This window comes from Salvelinus alpinus, chromosome 33 (assembly GCF_045679555.1).
Source record: "Salvelinus alpinus chromosome 33, SLU_Salpinus.1, whole genome shotgun sequence".
Taxonomy (NCBI): Eukaryota; Metazoa; Chordata; class Actinopteri; order Salmoniformes; family Salmonidae; genus Salvelinus; species Salvelinus alpinus.
In genome coordinates, this window is record NC_092118.1 from 18,316,295 (window position 1) to 18,336,294 (window position 20,000).

At 47.3% G+C, this 20,000-nt stretch overlaps 1 protein-coding gene across 2 annotated transcripts in view; it reads right to left on the reverse strand.

The window, feature by feature from the left end:
- Nucleotides 1–20,000, reverse strand: part of LOC139563119 (polyamine-modulated factor 1-binding protein 1) — a 193,787-nt gene that overhangs the window by 67,731 nt on the left and 106,056 nt on the right. For both annotated transcript variants that reach the window (XM_071381411.1, XM_071381410.1), the window contains exons 8-13: nt 12,954–13,034; nt 12,112–12,195; nt 9,598–9,744; nt 4,695–4,778; nt 3,711–3,881; nt 2,265–2,339 (exon numbers count right to left, since the gene is read on the reverse strand). In XM_071381411.1, the coding sequence (XP_071237512.1) occupies nt 2,265–2,339; nt 3,711–3,881; nt 4,695–4,778; nt 9,598–9,744; nt 12,112–12,195; nt 12,954–13,034 (642 nt within the window). The remainder of the gene's footprint in view (nt 1–2,264; nt 2,340–3,710; nt 3,882–4,694; nt 4,779–9,597; nt 9,745–12,111; nt 12,196–12,953; nt 13,035–20,000) is intronic.

A 20,000-nucleotide genomic window follows, 5' to 3' on the forward strand; every position in this document is an offset into this window, starting at 1 on the left:
TGAGGTAGGGATGGTAACAGCAGGGTGTGGTAGGGCTGGTAACAGCAGGGTGAGGTAGGGATGGTAACAGCAGGGTGTGGTAGGGATGTTAACAGCAGGGTGAGGTAGGGCTGGTAACAGCAGGGTGTGGTAGGGCTGGTAACAGCAGGGTGAGGTAGGGATGGTAACAGCAGGGTGAGGTAGGGCTGGTAACAGCAGGGTGTGGTAGGGCTGGTAACAGCAGGGTGAGGTAGGGATGGTAACAGCAGGGTGAGGTAGGGATGGTAACAGCAGGGTGTGGTAGGGAAGGTAACAGCAGGGTGTGGTAGGGATGGTAACAGCAGGGTGTGGTAGGGATGGTAACAGCAGGGTGAGGTAGGGATGGTAACAACAGGGTGTGGTAGGGCTGGTAACAGCAGGGCGAGGTAGGGATGGTAACAGCAGGGTGAGGTAGGGATGGTAACAGCAGGGTGAGGTAGGGATGGTAACAACAGGGTGTGGTAGGGCTGGTAAGAGCAGGGTGAGGTAGGGATGGTAACAGCAGGGTGAGGTAGGGATGGTAACAACAGGGTGTGGTAGGGCTGGTAACAGCAGGGTGTGGTAGGGATGGTAACAGCAGGGTGAGGTAGGGATGGTAACAACAGGGTGTGGTAGGGCTGGTAACAGCAGGGTGTGGTAGGGATGGTAACAGCAGGGTGAGGTAGGGATGGTAACAGCAGGGTGAGGTAGGGGTGGTAACAACAGGGTGAGGTAGGGATGGTAACAGCAGGGTGTGGGTAGGGATGGTAACAGCAGGGTGAGGTAGGGATGGTAACAGCAGTGTGAGGTAGGGATGGTAACAACAGGGTGTGGTAGGGCTGGTAACAGCAGGGTGTGGTAGGGATGGTAACAGCAGGGTGAGGTAGGGATGGTAACAGCAGGGTGAGGTAGGGGTGGTAACAACAGGGTGAGGTAGGGATGGTAACAGCAGGGTGTGGTAGGGATGGTAACAGCAGGGTGAGGTAGGGATGGTAACAGCAGGGTGTGGGTAGGGATGGTAACAGCAGGGTGAGGTAGGGATGGTAACAGCAGGGTGTGGGTAGGGATGGTAACAGCAGGGTGAGGTAGGGATGGTAACAGCAGTGCGAGGTAGGGATGGTAACAGCAGGGTGAGGTAGGGATGGTAACAACAGGGTGTGGTAGGGATGGTAACAGCAGGGCGAGGTAGGGCTGGTAACAGCAGGGTGTGGTAGGGCTGGTAACAGCAGGGTGAGGTAGGGATGGTAACAGCAGGGTGTGGTAGGGATGGTAACAGCAGGGTGTGGTAGGGATGGTAACAGCAGGGTGAGGTAGGGATGGTAACAGCAGGGTGTGGGTAGGGATGGTAACAGCAGGGTGAGGTAGGGATGGTAACAGCAGGGTGTGGGTAGGGATGGTAACAGCAGGGTGAGGTAGGGATGGTAACAGCAGGGTGAGGTAGGGATGGTAACAGCAGGGTGAGGTAGGGATGGTAACAGCAGGGTGTGATAGGGATGGTAACAGCAGGGTGTGATAGGGATGGTAACAGCAGGGTGTGGTAGGGCTGGTAACAGCAGGGTGTGGTAGGGCTGGTAACAGCAGGGTGTGGTAGGGCTGGTAACAGCATGGTGAGTTAGGGATGGTAACAGCAGGGTGTGGTAGGGATGGTAACAGCAGGGTGTGGTAGGGATGGTAACAGCAGGGTGAGGTAGGGATGGTAACAGCAGGGTGAGGTAGGGATGGTAACAGCAGGGTGTGATAGGGATAGTAACAGCAGGGTGTGGTAGGGCTGGTAACAGCAGGGTGTGGTAGGGATGGTAACAGCAGGGTGTGGTAGGGCTGGTAACAGCAGGGTGAGGTAGGGATGGTAACAGCAGGGTGTGATAGGGATGGTAACAGCAGCGTATGGTAGGGATGGTAACAGCAGGGTGTGGTAGGGATGTTAACAGCAGGGTGTGGTAGGGATGGTAACAGCAGCGTATGGTAGGGATGGTAACAGCAGGGTGTGGTAGGGATGTTAACAGCAGGGTGAGGTAGGGATGATAACAGCAGGGTGTGATAGGGATGGTAACAGCAGCGTATGGTAGGGATGGTAACAGCAGCGTATGGTAGGGATGGTAACAGCAGGGTGTGGTAGGGATGGTAACAGCAGGGTGAGGTAGGGATGGTAACAGCAGGGTGTGATAGGGATGGTAACAGCAGGGTGTGGTAGGGATGGGGTATGGGTAGGATGTGAGGAATCAAGGGGGAAAGGGTTAGGATTGGGTCTGTCACATGGGCCTGCGTACCTGGAGACTAACACAGCCATGCTGGCTCTTCAGACTGGTCACCTTGGCCTGACACTTCTGGGTCTGCTCCTCAGCCTGGAGAAAGGGGAGAGAGGGAAGAGAGAGAGGGGGAGAGGGAGGAAGAGAGAGAGGGGGAGAGGGAGGAAGAGAGAGAGGGAGGGAGGGAGGAAAAGAGAGGGGGTCAGAAACATGCAGTTTGAGCTCATAATGGAGCTAGAGGTGAGATAGACATTGGTAGATAGAGAGGGCATTGAGTAAGGTGATTCATCCTAACATGGAAATGTCCATCCTGAAACCCACTGCATACTCTGAGAGAGTGTTGGTGTGAACCTGGACATGGTTCTCTGGCTATACACAAAGTCCATCATAGCAAATGAGGATGAACAAAAGCAGTGGAAGGAGTTTTAAAAATAATTTTCTATCTGAGACAGGGTTGTGGGCATGTACACTTCCACATACATGTGCTGTACCCCTCTGTCTCCCTGTGGATCGTCTCATTGAGGCGTCTCTCTCTCTCTGTCTCTCCCTCCCTCCCTGCACTTCTCTCATGTCTGGGAGCAGTAATCTGTTCCTGAGCCAGCACTGCTGGGATTAAGCAGTGACTGAAGATAGGATATATGCGTCATTAAAGCAGAGAGCACAGAGCCGGAGCAAGAGAGACAAAGTCAACAAAGGTGACATGGAGAGAGAGCAGACACACACACACACACACACACACACACACACACACACACACACACACACACACACACACACACACACACACACACACACACACACACACACACACACACACACACACACACACACAGTTTCTTCCATAGCCTCCTGTGAATAGTAATACAGCAGCAGTGGGGCAGCTTCATTTCCATGTGAGGAGCACGGCTGGCATGGCATCAGGTGGATTAATGCTGCTGTCCTGGAGAGCTGTAATGGATGCCTGGGCAGAGGAGCTGGGGCTCAGGGTGGACTCAAACCCCACTACTAAAGGTTACAGGGAAATGCAGAGAAATTACAGTGGGAGAGCCTGCAGAGTGCAGAGGCCTGGGAAAATGACTAATTGTGTTCAGATAAAGGCTCTGGCCGTATGCTGAGCACTAGAGGAAATGTGCCAGACTTCCACCATCTCACATGGAGAGGCTGGATCAGTGGGAGGCTTTTGAACAAGGTTCTGAGCCACGGCAAACACAATTCCAGCTTCTTCAACATGAGTGTAGCTGCCTTTACAATGGTATGTACTCTAGGAGTAATCCAGCATACCCCAATAAGCACTGACATCAAGTATCTCACCGTGTGTGAGATGGTAAGACTAGAACTGAAGTAGACTCAATGAGCGTAACAGTCAGGTCAACATGACATTATCTTACAGAGTGGTAGTGCCTGTGTGTCTGTATGTTTATATCTGTACAGCTGGGTTGATGGTGGTTTATAGCATGGTGGTCTCACCCTCCTCCTGGCTTCCTGTAGCCTGTCCTGGCACTCCGTGAGCTGGACACGGGTCTCTGTCAGCTCCCCCTCCAGGTCCACACGCCTCCGCTCAGCCTGGGCACTCTCTGTGCCCTCTCTGTCCCTGGCAGAGCTCTGCAGAGAACACACCACCACTGCCAGCCTTTCCACCTGCACGCACGCACGCACGCACGCACGCACGCACGCACGCACGCACGCACGCACGCACGCACGCACACACACACACACACACACACACACACACACACACACACACATTACTGTAAGGTTAGCGCAACATTAGGTCACAGCTCCATCTTCTCCCAGTGGGACAGTAGGCTGGCCCGAGTCATTGTGACCCCTCACTAATACTGGAGGGGAATCCATGGCAATGAGGTAAGAGTGGCTCTCATTTCCCTCTCATTCCCAGCACTAACAGAGCCCATATCCACCCAGCCCCTGAGCCATGTCTATGTTTAACTCCTCCATATTCCCCTAGTCCCAGGGGAGAGCACAGTTTCCTGAGTGGGAATCGCTGTCTGTCTGTCTGCCCAGGTTAATGGAGAAGGAGTGGGTCTCTGAGAGGAAGAGACCATGGAAAGATACAAACTTGCACACAACCGCATGTACACACACACACATTTGCACACTCACATTATGTAGGCATGGATATGAGCAGACTCTCAATGGTAATAAACAACATCTTACAGAGACATTATAACAGGCAGAGACTCCAGAGTATACAGTACTGTGAATGTGAGCATCAAGGTCTCCATTGTCAACAGAGATGGACTTAGTTTATGGAAGTCTCCAAGTCTGTGGAGAGATTTTTGTTACGGAGGACAATATGAATCCGGGTGTGAATCAGTGTGTATTGTTGCTGATGATGGACTTTTGGTTATGAAAGTGTTTCCACTAGTGTGTGTGTATTGTGTTAGCGGTGGACTCCAGTCACTGTGAACCACGACAGGCACCCAGTCTGACCTCAGCTCCCTGCTCCCGCTTATATCCCATGAGTGCCTCATTTTCTCCCTCCACCTGCACAAGACGCCCTTTGACCTCAGCCAGCTAGGGGGACAAAAGAGACAGGATGTCAGAGAGGGAGGAATACTACAGTACTGCAGCGTAAACGAGGTCTACTTGTCTCTGAACAAACACTGGAATACGGTAAATATATATCCACACTTTTCAATTTCTATTCAATACAGCATTTCATTATTTCTTACAGTAACACAGCTGTTACCAAAGCTTCTGTAGAAACTGCAAGAGTGAAATCATACGTGGCGAAAGTAAATTGTTAGTGTCATTATATAGCCTAATTAGCCTACTCCTATCTATACAGAAATAAATAGGCTCCTACACCAGAAAGCGCAATTTGGCCACAGGGGATCATTCCATTCTTTAAATCGCATTGCATACAGTCGGAAGTGTCCGCAATTTGGGCAACGCGCGTTAAATTACAAATAGATGACTGTTGAGTTGAGACTGTCAGTGAAAAGTAGAAAAGCCAGGCATATCGCAACATTTCAAAATACAATTGTGGGAAAACATATTTTGGAAAGCAAATGGCTATTGCCATTGAGAGAAGACAATGAAAACACTCTTTTAGTTATCCAAATTGTCATTGAGCAAACAGTAGCCTATCTCATTGGCACCAGCGGAGAGCACCGACCATATCCCCGTTGTGAGTGTGCATATTCACTCTTTATCATTGTTGGCTCAGTGCCACTTGAAAGTTTGTTACCCCAGTTTAGATGGACATCATATTATATTTGCGTCTCCCCTTCTCATAGTGTCACGTTCGTCGTAGAAATGAGTGGACCAAGGCGCAGCGTGAGTAGAGTTCCACATATTTATTTCAGTGAAACTAAAAACAACAAAGAATAAATGAACGTGCCATTTGTAGCGCACATAGGCACTAAACCAAACAATATCCCACAACGCAGGTGGGAAACGGACCACACTAAGTATGATCCCCAATTAGAGGCAACGATCATCATCTGCCTCCAATTGGGAACCATACTCACACCAACATAGAAAATAAAACCTAGAAAACCCCCTAGTCACGCCCTGACCCTGAGGGTTCTCTATGGTCAGGGCGTGACAGTACCCCCCCCCCCAAAGGTGCGGACTCCGACCGCAAAACCTGAACCTAGATGGGGTGGGTTAGGGTGGGCAACTAGCGTCTGTGGCGGCTCCGGTGCGGGACGTGTTGGTGTGAGTATGGTTCCCAATTGGAGGCAGATGATGATCGTTGCCTCTAATTGGGGATCATACTTAGTGTGGTCCGTTTCCCACCTGCGTTGTGGGATATTGTTTGGTTTAGTGCCTATGTGCGCTACGAATGGCACGTTCGTTTATTATTTGTTGTTTTTAGTTTCACTATAATAAATATGTTGAACTCTACTCATGCTGCGCCTTGGTCCACTCATTTCTATGACGAACGTGACACATAGGCCTATTATATGGATCAGACAACGTCGTTTTTAATGATCTGTTTGCATTTTTATGGTAAAAATGTGTTTCCCCAAACTTAAAACTCACGTGCCGCCTATGAGTGAACTTCTTTCAGGTTAGGCAGAAGCTTGTATGACTAATATGGACAGGGACCAGAGTCACCACATTAAAATATATTCAATCTAGGGAGAAAGGACAGTGACACGTCATTATGGAGAGTAGAAAATGGCCTTTAAATTAAAGGTGGGTGACACAGCGGTGATAATGACTATCTGAGTCATAGAGGGGCCGGAATGAAACACACAGGGAGTAAGGACAGGATAGGACAAGACAGTTGATTAGTTCATCATTAATGGACACTGATAGCACATGGAGGAAATAGGCTGGTAGTAACTTTAGCATAATGCCCAATTGGTGTCCGAAGCACTTGGATCTTAATACAGTGGGGCAAAAAAGTATTTAGTCAGCCACCAATTGTGCAAGTTCTCTCACTTAAAAAGATGAGAGAGGCCTGTAATTTTCATCATAGGTACACTTCAACTATGACAGACAAAATGAGAAAAAAAAATCTGAAAATCACATTGTAGGATTTTTTATGAATTTATTTGCAAATTATGGTGGAAAATAAGTATTTGGTCACCTACAAACAAGCAAGATTTCTGGCTCTCACAGACCTGTAACTTCTTCTTTAAGAGGCTCCTCTGTCCTCCACTCGTTACCTGTATTAATGGCACCTGTTTGAACTTGCTATCAGTATAAAAGACACCTGTCCACAACCTCAAACGGTCACACTCCAAACTCCACTATGGCCAAGACCAAAGAGCTGTCAAAGGACACCAGAAACAAAATTGTAGACCTGCACCAGGCTGGGAAGACTGAATCTGCAATAGGTAAGCAGCTTGGTTTGAAGAAATCAACTGTGGGAGCAATTATTATGAAATGGAAGACATACAAGACCACTGATAATCTCCCTCGATCTGGGGCTCCACGCAAGATCTCACCCCGTGGGGTCAAAAAAATCACAAGAACGGTGAGCAAAAATCCCTTTACACGGATCGTCGTGTTTGGAGGACAAAGAATGCTGAGTTGCATACAAAGAACACCATACCTACTGTGAAGCATGGGGGTGGAAACATCATGCTTTGGGGCTGTTTTTCTGCAAAGGGACCAGGACGACTGATCCGTGTAAAGGAAAGAATGAATGGGGCCATGTATCGTAAGATTTTGAGTGAAAACCTCTTTCCATCAGCAAGGGCATTGAAGATGAAACGTGGCTGGGTCTTTCAGCATGACAATGATCCCAAACACACCGCCCGGCAACGAAGGAGTGGCTTCGTAAGAAGCATTTCAAGGTCCTGGAGTGGCCTAGCCAGTCTCCAGATCTCAACCCCATAGAAAATCTTTGGAGGGAGTTGAAAGTCCATGTTGCCCAGCAACAGCCCCAAAACATCACTGCTCTAGAGGAGATCTGCATGGAGGAATGGGCCAAAATACCAGCAACAGTGTGTGAAAAACTTGTGAAGACTTACAGAAAACGTTTGACCTCTGTCATTGCCAACAAAGGGTATATAACAAAGTATTGAGATAAACTTTTGTTATTGACCAAATACTTATTTTCCACCATAATTTGCAAATAAATTCATTAAAAATCCTACAATGTGATTTTCTGGATTTTTTTTTCTCATTTTGTCTGTCATAGTTGAATTGTACCTATGATGAAAATTATAGGCCTCTCATCTTTTTAAGTGGGAGAACTTGCACAATTGGTGGCTGACTAAATACTTTTTTGCCCCACTGTATGTCAATACACAGTATCCATTAATTGGACATAACTGATGTAAACACCAGATCTAGCCATGACTGTACAGTTACAGGAGGCTACAGAATATAGTTATGCAGTTATGCTATGAAGAAAAAGAAACTGACTCGTTCCTTTCATGCTATATAGATAGAAGGGGGAGATAAAGGCAGAGAGCTCAGGGAATGGTGCAGTCATTGATAGAGTGACAAGTGTGAATGAGATCTCCCATCAGGCATGTAGAGCAGATCGCTGCTGTGGATCCCTCCAGCTCAAGGCAGAGAGTCTGCCTAGAGACCTAGCGACAGGTGACACAGGCAATGACAGCCAGCATTGGCTCTGAATATGATTGGTTTGCAGTTTTCTCCAGGAGGGGAGGCCAGCAACAGCTAGAGATCTCCTTCAGCTGAGCATCACAACACTGACCTGTTTTTACCGGAATGTATAACTGTTTAAGTATCTAACTACTCAGGCCTCCCGAGTGGTGCAGTGGTCTAAGGCACTGCATCACAGTGCTAGCTGTGCCACTAGAGATCCTGGTTCGAGCTGTGCGCAATACGTGCTGACACGGTCGCCAGGTGTACGGTATTTCCTCCGACACATTGGTGCGGCTGGCTTCCGGGTTAAGCGAGCAGTGCGGCTTGGCTGGGTTGTGTTTCAGGGGACGCACGGCTCCCAACCTTCATCTCTCCCGAGTCCGTACGGGAGTTGCAACGATGGGACAAGACTGTAACTACCAATTGGATATCACAAAATTGGGGCGAAAAAGGGGTAAAAAAAATAAAAAAAGTATCTAACTACTGTATATTTATGGATGTCTATTTTTCTACATGTCTGTCTTGTCTGCCTATCTACCTGTCTGTCTGTGTGTGTCTGTCTGTCTGTCAGTCTGTTGTTGACAGACAGGCTCCTCATCCCCCCAGTTCTCTGTAGTAAACAACATAGTCATCCTGCTCTGACTCATGTTTCCTGGCCTGCCAGTTAGACTGTAGAGAGGTGGTCTGGGCCAGAGGCAGACACCGACACAGACAGGGCCAGCTGCTCAGCACATGTTCCCAGGCCACGACCCAGCATCAGATAGCACAACTGTACTAATGGAACCAATACAGGGCTGTCCCGCTATGGCACTTTGGTCCATAGGACAGGATGTTGTGCCTCCCCATCAACATGGAGGATTATCGCCCATTATGCTGCTATTGGATCATTGTGCAGATTTAACCGAGGCCTATGTACCCTGACTATATAGTTTTGCTAGAAAGTGAGACATCTTCAAGTTTCTAAAGGATGAGTTATTTTATGGTCAACAGATAAGCTCCTCTATAAGATGACGCACTTTCACAGTTTAGCTAATTCGGCAACAGATGCTTATGATGCTTTCTATACAAAACACATTTAAATGATAAAGACACAAAAAAGTGGACACAACCTGTATGATGAGTTAGTCTACATTTTTCAAACACATTTGGATTAGATTTCTGGGGGTCAATAATTTGTTGGTTCTTGACCGTGCACTAGTGAACGGACATCCAACACACACATTCAAAGAACTGTAGACACAAAGCATCATGGCTGAACAAGAGCTAACAGGGAGAGGAGGCCTGAGAAGCCTGGGCCTGGCGGTGAGTTCTCTACCTGAGTGTGGAGCTCCTCTGCCTGCTGTGTCTGGGTCTGCAGGTCCCTCTGCTGCTGCTCTCTTCGGCTGTGTCCCCTCTGGAGCTCCAGTTGGCTCTCCTGTAGCTCCGTCTGCAGCTGAGAGATCCTCTGCCCATGGACATCCAGCTATCGAACCACAAAAGAAGGCAGGGCGGCAGAGGAGGAGAAAATCAATCCAGTACAAAGAGCCTCTCCTCTCCTTTCCTCTTGGCTCTGCCTGCCTGCCTGTCTATCTGAGACAGGGCTACACCACGGATCCCAGATCAGAACCACCAGCTGCCCAAGTCCAGACATCCTGAGTCCCAGGACTGCTCTCCCAACACCAGCCCTGAGATCCGCCTCAAACCACCTGCCTCTGATGAGTAAGAAAGCGCCTGGATGAATTAAATAAGAGCAAAAAAATCTATCTGACGAATACAACCTACCGTATTGAAATGGTTGCCATTTATGCATTGTTCGAACCCAAAACGAGTACTGACGATGAGAGATTGTCCAGTTCTTATTCTGAACAATAACAACGGGTCAATGATGGGTCAATAAAGAATAACCATGGAACTAATCTGAATGTCCAATCTTAACTAATCATATACCTTTTCAATTTCAACGTTATCATCTCCTAGAAGCGGGGGTTGTGTCAGTGAGTATCAACACACACGATAACAGACTACATGTATGTTTACATGTAAATACTACAATGTTACTCATATGCAGTTAATGCATTGACAACCAACTGCTGAAGTGTCATTAAATGAAGAAAAAAGAAATAATCATTATAATATGAGAAACAGTAGAATTCATCATAGAATGTAAAACAACTTAGAACAGCATAACAACTAAAAACAACATTTGAAATCATTGTAATAATCACTGGACAGGATTCCTAGAACCTAAAAGGCTTCACTCGGCTGTCCCCATAGGAGAACCCTTTGAAGAACCTTTTTTGGTTCCAGGTAGAACCCTTTTGGGTTCCATGAAGAACCCTTTCCACAGAGGGTTCTACCTGGAACCAAAAAGGGTTCTCCTATGGGGATAGCCGAAGATCCCTTTAGGAACCCTTTTTAAAATAATGTCTAGTGTTTTTACCATCAACATGTAACCAAACGAACTCCTGGACCAGTGAGGGATCCCACGGATCCCGGTCTGACACCTGCAGAAGGCTGCCCAGTGGGCTGGCCCAGCACACCAACACAGCACTAACTCCAATAAACTACCTCTAATTAACACAACACAGTCACCTGCTAAATCATATTAGAGAGAGAGAGGGAGAAGGGAGGGAGGGAGGGAGGAGGGAAAGTTGGGAGAGTGGGATACAAAGAGAGAGAGGAGGAGGGAAAGGAAAGACCCATGCAGGTACTGGTCTAGTTGGTCAGAGGCAGAGACATAGTCCTGTTTCTGAGATGGTGATGGTGGTGGCTCATCACAACAGCAGCAAGAGGAGGAGGATAGAAAAACAGACAAGATGGAGTCCCAGACGATTCCCAGGACGACCCATTAATCAAACATCTGCATACAGGCTGAGAGATAATCCACAAATCCGCCCAGAACAGGACCCGCGCGGGCGTTTCTCCCCTTCTTTCTCTGTTGAAAAGCATCATGGCTGCCTCCACCTATCTCCCTCTTGGAAAGCCTGATGAGGTGACTGCTGCTTATTCCTCAATTAGAAAGTAGCATTGATATAGGAATCGTTTCCACGGAATCCCACCAAAAACCTGGCTCATCCCTTTAGCTCTCTCTTTCTGTGTGCGATCCACGCCGATAACCCTGCTCTTGCTTTCTTTCCCTCACAATCGCTCCCTCTCTCTATTCTCCCCTCCTAAACTGATCAATACTTCATTTAAATCATGACATTAGCACACTACAACTGGAGAAAAACAGAGAGTAGGAACACAAAATGCGCTTCGTATGTTAAGCGGTACAGATAACAGATAACAGTATATTTTTTGGAGGGGTGAAGTTTAAATATTTGTTTTAACAAGAAGTAAAAACAAAAGGTAGAAATGTATGCAAGTGCGCAGGGCTGTAGCACTGTTATGATTTGAGCTCCCGAGCCTCACACTGATCAATAGCACATTTAAATCCCAGACAGAGGAGCACTATCATCACATCAGAGGGAAAGAGAAACACGCTTCCTAATTATCATGTCAAATAACCAACGCTGCGAATGCCCTAGTTAGACGGTGCTGATAGAGACATATTTAATATTTATTCAAGCAGAAATCTTTAATATTTTCCATTTGGACCTGAATGAGTAATACCGTTATATATATGCACTCTCACACATTTATCTATTCACGTAATTCACAATGAATCCAATCAATAGTGCCCTCCCCACAGCTGGCTTCCTGGCCATATACGTCTGCGTAGGATCACATAATAAACTGTTCAGAATGCCAAAATGAGCCCATCTGATTTCCTGCCGCTGATTGGAATAGCTGGCGCTGCAAATGACTGGCTAATCTTGGTGCTGGTCATTAATCCTAGCTGGATATTTACCTGAGCAGACTGGGAGTCACGGGCCTGGTGGGAGAGCAGCACATCTCGCCGGAGCCTCTGGATGGTTGCGTCCCGACGCGATAACTGGGGTGCAGCCAGCCCAACGGGTCAGGTTTTCCCATCCCGAACGTGGGTGAACAGAGGCGAGGAGAGGAGAGAGGGGCAGAGTGTGAACCCAACACTAGGCGTGAGGTGGGATAGAGAGGCAAAGTCAGACGATCACTCAGAGAACATGCACTTACATATAGCCTGGCGCCAATGTCAACCAATGAGCAATTAGGCAGACAAGACTAACGCTATTGATCGTGGGTTCTAGCTTTTTTATCCAGGGCTAACTAGGCTGCCTGAGGTTGTGTGACGGCTGCTGTGGCTGCAGACTGGGAGGGTAGGGTGGGATGGAGGAAGGTGGAGGGCGACGGACAGGGTAGGGCAGGTCCTTCTCTCCCCAGGCCTTGAGCTCTGAGTTGGGGACTGGTCATTACCATTTAGCCTGCTATTGATCTGCCTGCTAAATAAGCCTGGACCCCATGCAGTCACACACAACTACACACACACGATCCCAGAGACACATACTCAAACACACACAATCACAGAGACACATACTCAAACACACACAATCACAGAAACACCATGGCACGCACCACAATAACATTACTAGTAATTCATCAATAGTTAAGGGTCTGGTTTCCAATCAACAGGTTATTGGACAACATCAGTACAATGGAAAGACTAGATTACTTCATGGTGTACATTGCATTTTGGTCATGTATGGGGGACACTGGGACTTTATTGGGTGATTATTGCTACATGACAGTATCTATTGACTTAATGGGTGTGACTACCTCAGTCTTCAGCAGTTCTCTGCTCCTCTGTTCTGTAAGATGTGGGACTGGACTGGATCCTGTAGGGTCAGTAGTACTCCCCTGCAAAATAATTAACAGAATATGGTTGTTGTGACTTCAGTGTGACATCTAATTCTCATTAGAAATTGGGTTGTTCGATCCCTGAATGCTGAAAGTCGTGGTATATCAGACCTTATAACACGGGTATGACAACAAATGATTTTTACTGCTCTAATTACATTGGTAACCAGTTTATAATAGCAATAAGGCACCTCGGGGGTTTGTGGTATATAGCCAATATACCATGGCTAAGGGCTGTATCCAGGCACTCCGCTTTGCGTGGTGCGTAAGAACAGCCCTTACCAGCAGCCTGATATACTGGCCATATACCACACTCCCTCGGGCCTTATTGCGTAATAATAACACCAGTCCTACCATATCAGGACTGAGACAGACAGACAGACAGACAGACAGACAGACAGACAGACAGACAGACAGACAGACAGACAGACAGACAGACAGAGACAGACAGACAGACAGACAGACAGACAGACAGACAGACAGACAGACAGACAGACAGACAGACAGACAGACAGACAGACAGACAGACAGACAGACAGACAGAGGGACAGAGGGACAGAGGGACAGAGGGAAAGAGGGACAGAAAGACAGACAGTGTGGTTTGGACAGCCAGTTGATGGCTGAGAAGGACGACAGTTAAACAGAGACAGAGAGTACTGCCTGGTGCTGGAAAACCAATCTTCCAGTCAGACAATGAGTAACCGGGACCCATGTATTTTATGAGCATTCCTTCATTGTGAAGACAGAAAGTTAAGTTGAGTTCATGAAAGCTGGCGGGGATCGTGATGGGGACACCTGATCTGCTCTCCATGCAGGAGACGTTTGCCTCCACATTAGCGTCTAGTGTGGAGCCCAGTTAGCTAATGCTGAGAGCCTTTAACCCTGTTTACAATGCACCCCCACCACCCACCCCACCCAGTTCTCAGCCTCCACTTCTACATCCTCAATTATATCCTAACCTCCAACTACCAAGGACATTCTCCCAGCTAGCACACAATCACGGGCCGTCGCCTTCAGAGACTCAGTGTATTAGAGATGTGAGGAAAGCACATTAGGACCTCTGCTATTTTACAAGAACGTGGAGAATCTGCTGTCCGTGGTCATTTATACACAACTGGCTGCTTTCACACAGATGAGATGGTACACACTGTTTAGTATGAGCAGCGTGATGTTAGAGATGCATAGACATGTGGAAATGAGGAAATGAATGAACAACCAATCATACTGTTGTTTATCTTTTCTGCAGACCATCCTTTGGTGTGTGTTTGAAAATCAATCCTGATATTCCAAAGAGAGACAAAAAAGTCTCTCAGAGGTGATTGCTCATTCCTCACAGCTTCAAACAGCACTGTATCAGAAGGACACCTTTAATATTCAGACTTTTCACGTCACTCTAGGCTAAATCCCTAGCAACCACCATAGCAACACACTCTGAGTTGGACGTGAAATGCATGGCAAGTTCCCTCCTGCCACCAGGCAGAGACGGGGGAAGGAGAAGAAAAAAGAGAGAGACGGATATGCCTCAAAGAACTGAATTAAAGCATAGATGAGAAACAGACACACAGGAACAAACCAGACGAATACTCATATCAATAATCTCACATGCATGTCTGTGTGACATACGCTACATAGAACACAGTGGAGGCTGATAAACACAGTCTAGACAACAGTAGGGTAATACATGTAAAAACATGAAAACGGATAGTTTATTTGCCAAAAGACATATACTCTCAAATATAAATTCTTGTTTTGGCAAAAAATCGTCCTACGTCCTCTCTCCTCCGTGACCCTGAAACCGATAAGTGGTCGAGAGTGTGTATTTTCATTAGTAGGCAAACGGAAATGTCCTCCCCTCCTCGATAGCCACCTTTCATCGAGGATACTCGTGTATCCTACCTCGGTATGTTTTGTAATTTGCCACACCCTCTCCCTTTGAATCAGCTTTAAAAACAATATGCTACTTATTGTTATATTTATAAAATGTATTACACAACTAACTCAATTTCTTTTGATCACTTTACACATTTATCCACCCCTGTAAACGTCATTTGCCTATTGACACATGAGTGGAGAAGGACCATCTCATTTCACACAAACGCATTTCAATCCACTTTCACTTTCCTCACCGACTCTCCTCGATTACCTTTGACCTTTGTCAAAAAGAGGCGAGAGAGGACGGAGGAGAGAGGACGGAGGAGAGAGGACGGAGGAGAGAGGACGGAGGAGAGAGGACGGAGGAGAGAGGACGGAGGAGAGAGGACGCAGGAGATGAGGAAATCTAAATGACAAAAGGCCATAGGCTAGTTAAAAAGTATTTTTCAGGTTCTCCTCCTGCAAGGGACAACAACAGCATCCCTGTCTGACTTGGGCCGAGCTGGGAAGAGCTGGATCGCAAGTGTGTAAAAAATATCTGTTTTATTGTCACATACACCGGATAGGTGCAGTGAAATGTGTTGTTTTACGGGGGTTTAAGGGTTATGTGCCTTGCTCAAGGGCACATAGACAGATCACCTAGTCGGCTTGGGGATTTGAACCAGCGACCTTTAGGTTACTGGCCCGACACTCTTAACCGCTAGGCTACCTGCCACCCCAGGTGTGTGTGTGCCATCAGGGTCATCATGGGTGGGGTGTGGGAGGGGCAAAGCAGATGAGCCGCCCCTGTCCACCCCCCCATCCATAGACACTTCCTGTACCACAGTAATGACCTCCAAGTGAGCCTCTTCCATCGGAAATTTCAGGTCCCCCCCGCATCTGGTTTCCTAGTCTCTGGGATTCTAGCTCTCAGAAGCTGATGAGTTCAGTCAAACTTCATTAAGTTTATAGGCGCAGCCCAGCGGTCCCTGGTGGCACTCTACACAGAACAAGCCCCTCGTCTGGCAGAGAGTGATGGGGCTGCTCTGCCTGAGAGAGGCCCTTTACTGCCTCAGCTCACAGGTGGAGGGGAGAGCTCTTTATCCCCCCGCCTCTGTCTATATCTATCTCAGTCCTCTCTGTCTCACCACACTCCTCTCTGTCTCCCCCACTGCCCTCTCCGTCTCCCCCTCTCTCTGTCTCTATACATCTCATTCCTCTGCGTCACTCTCTGACGACCCCTCTCCGCCTCTCCCTCTATCTGTCTCTCTCACTACCCTCACTACTTCTCAATCTTTCTCTCGATCTCTCCCAGTCTCCCTTCTTATTCTCCCTGCCTTTCTCTCTGGGGGTGGCCTGGGTGAGGAGTCCACAGTACTGCTCATCATTCTCCACTTGGACAGTAATACATGCAGGACAATAGTACATTTATAAATGTATTCATGGGTCTCCAGCAGCTGTCATGTCCACAGAGAGAAGAGGTGCTGATTCTCCTCCATACAGGATGGACAGACAAACTAAGCCCTGGACGGACCAACCCGGGTCCCCAACCAAATACTGACCAATACTAACCAACTAACCAGACCCCAACAGAAAGAGGTAGCTATTATAGTCTTCACTTCCCCAAGACTTCATATTACCCAAACATGTGCAACAGCTTCACAGTCCACCACCCCAACTATTCCATCAGACCTGGGTAGAGGCTCACTGGGAAGGGAGAGGGGAGGAAGAAGATGGGCCAAAGAGTAAGAGGTGTCCCTTTAAAGGGCCCGGTGGGGAAAGGTAAACCTGGACCCATCCAGTGAGTATTTATTGCGAGTCGAGGCAGACACACACTCGCTTAGGTGCTCTGAGTAGCTATTAAACAAGTCTGGGGCTGACCTCTGATTTTAAGCGGCCATGTGTCTGACAGCCAAGGCTGCGAAGGCCGCCATAAATGGATTTCTTAAAGTTTCATTCAGGAAAATAAAAAAGGCTGTAGTTTGCAGGAGGGTAACTCAGAAGCAGGGCTGCGTGAGAGAACAGTGTTTCTATCCCACGCTGGGCTAGACTCGGCTGCCTGAGTGGTTCTCTCTCCACAATACAGAGGAATATACTGGAGGAGCAGGAACCCGAGTAGAAACATGCTTTATCCAAATAGAATGCAAGAGCCGGGAAAGGGTTTCTGTAAAAAGTGTTTTTACTTCCTCTTTTGTGAGCGGAGTGGAATAGAAAATGATCTGCCACGTGTGTGTATACCAGGCCATTAAAACACTACATCCCTCAGACACAAATGTCTGCAGCAGCTGCTCCGACCGAGAGGCTGCCTGCCTGTTCAATTCATTTCAGCACAGACACAATGTGGCCATACTGCCGTAAAACTCACAGATAAAAAGCACTGTAAATTTAAAAATCTGAAAACATGCTTAGGCCAGTCCCTTTAGCCTTTGAAGTGACAGAGGCTTTATGTGGGGAGAGGGGCTGAGGCTGGCTCAAAGGCAGGCCCTGAATCAGCTAGATTGCATGCAATGTTAAGTGCAATTAATGAACCCCACAAAGGAGGATTATGCTGACAGGATTATTCTGAACAACAATGCAGCACCCGCTGCCAATTACACACCAGCAGGACCTCAGAGCTCCTCTTCTGCTGGACTGCAGATTAGCATTATGCACACACACGCATATACACAACAACATAAACACAAACACACATCCAAATTACATACATTGGATTTGCTGAGCTGATTCCCTGCTGTTTCAGTTTCTTTATCCGTCCTGCCACAGGTACACTAACACTCAACTAAATGTATCCCATCTCTACTTCTTCCACCCCACCTCTAGTTTCTCTATCCCATCTCTAGTTTCTCTATCCCATCTCTAGTTTCTCTATCCCATCTCTAGTTTCTCTATCCCATCTCTACTTTCTCCACCCCATCTCTAGTTTCTCTATCCCATCTCTACCTTCTCCACCCCATCTCTAGTTTCTCTATCCCATCTCTAGTTTCTCTATCCCATCTCTAGTTTCTCAATCCCATCTCTAGTTTCTCTATCCCATCTCTAGTTTCTCTATCCCATCTCTACTTCCTCCACTCCATCTCTACTTTCTCCACCCCATCTCTAGTTTCTCTATCCCCTCTCTACTTCCTGTCATCCATATCTACCTCCTCTACCCCCCCCCCCCTCTAGTTTCTCTATCCCATCTCTACTATCTCTGACTAGCTCATCCAAAGCCTTTTGTCATTTAGAATACAGCGCCTGTAACTCAATCAGCCTCTTGAACTTTGTAAAATGCTGGAAACGTTGATCTTGCATCGCTGTTTGGTCTTAAGCTCCTGACAAGGATCTCAAACAGTCTGCAGTTGAATCAGAGCTGTCTGGCATTTCTTGAGGCAGTGCTAAATCAAATTAGCCAAAGCAATGTTAATTCGGAGCAGCATTTCATTAAAAAGGAAAAGGTAATCAGTGCCAAAGACTCCATGTCCTTCTGACTAATCTAATAATGCTGCATTTGTTTGCTTTAATCATGTTTAACGATTAAGAGGCTAAATCATGTAGACAGAGGGATCTCATAATCTGCCTGTCATGGCCGCCTCCCGATTTCCTGCCATTCGTCACAGCGCGGACGGCATTTCAACCTTCAGCAGAGAGAGAGAGAGTAGAACCTCGTGAAGTGCACCAGCACCAGCTCAGGGATGGCCAGAGCGAGTCTTCAGGGAACCAGGGGGGTTTCCAAGTATCACTTTACTTCACAGAGCTGCATTACTGAACTGGAACCACTGGGAAGTCTGGGCCCAAAATACCTACAGAAGCACTTTTTATTTAGGGAATTGAGTTTGGAATGCTTGGATGTGTTGGCAGCCATATTGCTGCTGTTTGTAGTTATTTTTAAAGCAGATTCTGCTATATGAAACAGGAATTTACGATGCATATTTAGTTACGTGTGACTGTAAAAACAGAGAACATCACTGAATAAGGGATAGACCGAGCTAAGAAAACACTGAATTCGCAATCACTGTATTAAATTTGGGGAAAAAACTCTGATTTTCTTTCCTACTTAAAAAAAGAAAAATAACTCATTCCTTATCAGCGGGTGTGATCACTTGAATGGAATCAATCAATCGCGTTCCGCTCGGCTTTGCTCTTCTTTGCTCCTCGTTTCCAAATCCAATCTCTTCTGTGTCATCTCAGCGCACATTTATAAGGGCCAGGGCTCTTGATTATCTCCCTCCTTCTCTGGCGCACCCCGCCACCGCATGCTCCAATGTATTAAATTAAATGAGGTGTCTGTCCACGTCACCCCCACTCCCACCTCCCCCTCTCTCTCTGCTGGTAATCAGGGAGAGGGCCCCCCCAGCCCTGCTTTGTGCCAGCGGAGGCTGCATAAATTAGCATTAATCAGGGCCTGCAGGGAGCAGCTAGCGGGAGCCAGACCTCCCTCTAAAACACAGAGAAGGAGAGAGAAAAGGAGAAAGAGAGAGAGAGAGGGAAGGAGGGAGGGCTCAGCACACACCCCAGTCACAAACAAAAGGTTACACCTCTCTTTCCTTCGGCACTGTCTCTGTCCTCGCTCTCTCTCCCCCTGCTTTCCTGTTCTCCGTCCCATCCCAAGTATTTCCACTGTCTTATCTCCCACAGACAGGCGAGACAAATGCTTTAAAGAGTGAAAAAGTGCCGGCTTGGGCTCTGGCACCAGATAAATCATAGATGAGCTTGTGTGAGCACTGTTAACATAATCCCACCATTCAAGATCACAAATACTGCAGGTTGCTAACTCATGTGTTCTTTATCAAATATTGATGCATACATAATTATACACGCATTTGTGTGCAGATGGTGGTGTCTCTATACGTTTCTGTGGTGATGAAAGAGAGAGAGAGAGAGCGATTATGATTGCACATATGAATTAATCAACGCAAATGTAAAGCCAAGCATACTATTTTCCTCCTTCTGCTTTGGACCTGTGCAATTTAGAATATGTGTGTGCGTGTTTTTATATGTATGCAATGCATACGTGTGTGTATCACGTGTGTATAGTATACCCTTGATTGTGAGTGAGTATGAAGGACTTTCAGTAGAAGATACCAATATTGTTGACGTCCCCCCCCCTCTCTGCCCTGCTCCCCTGTGATCACCAGT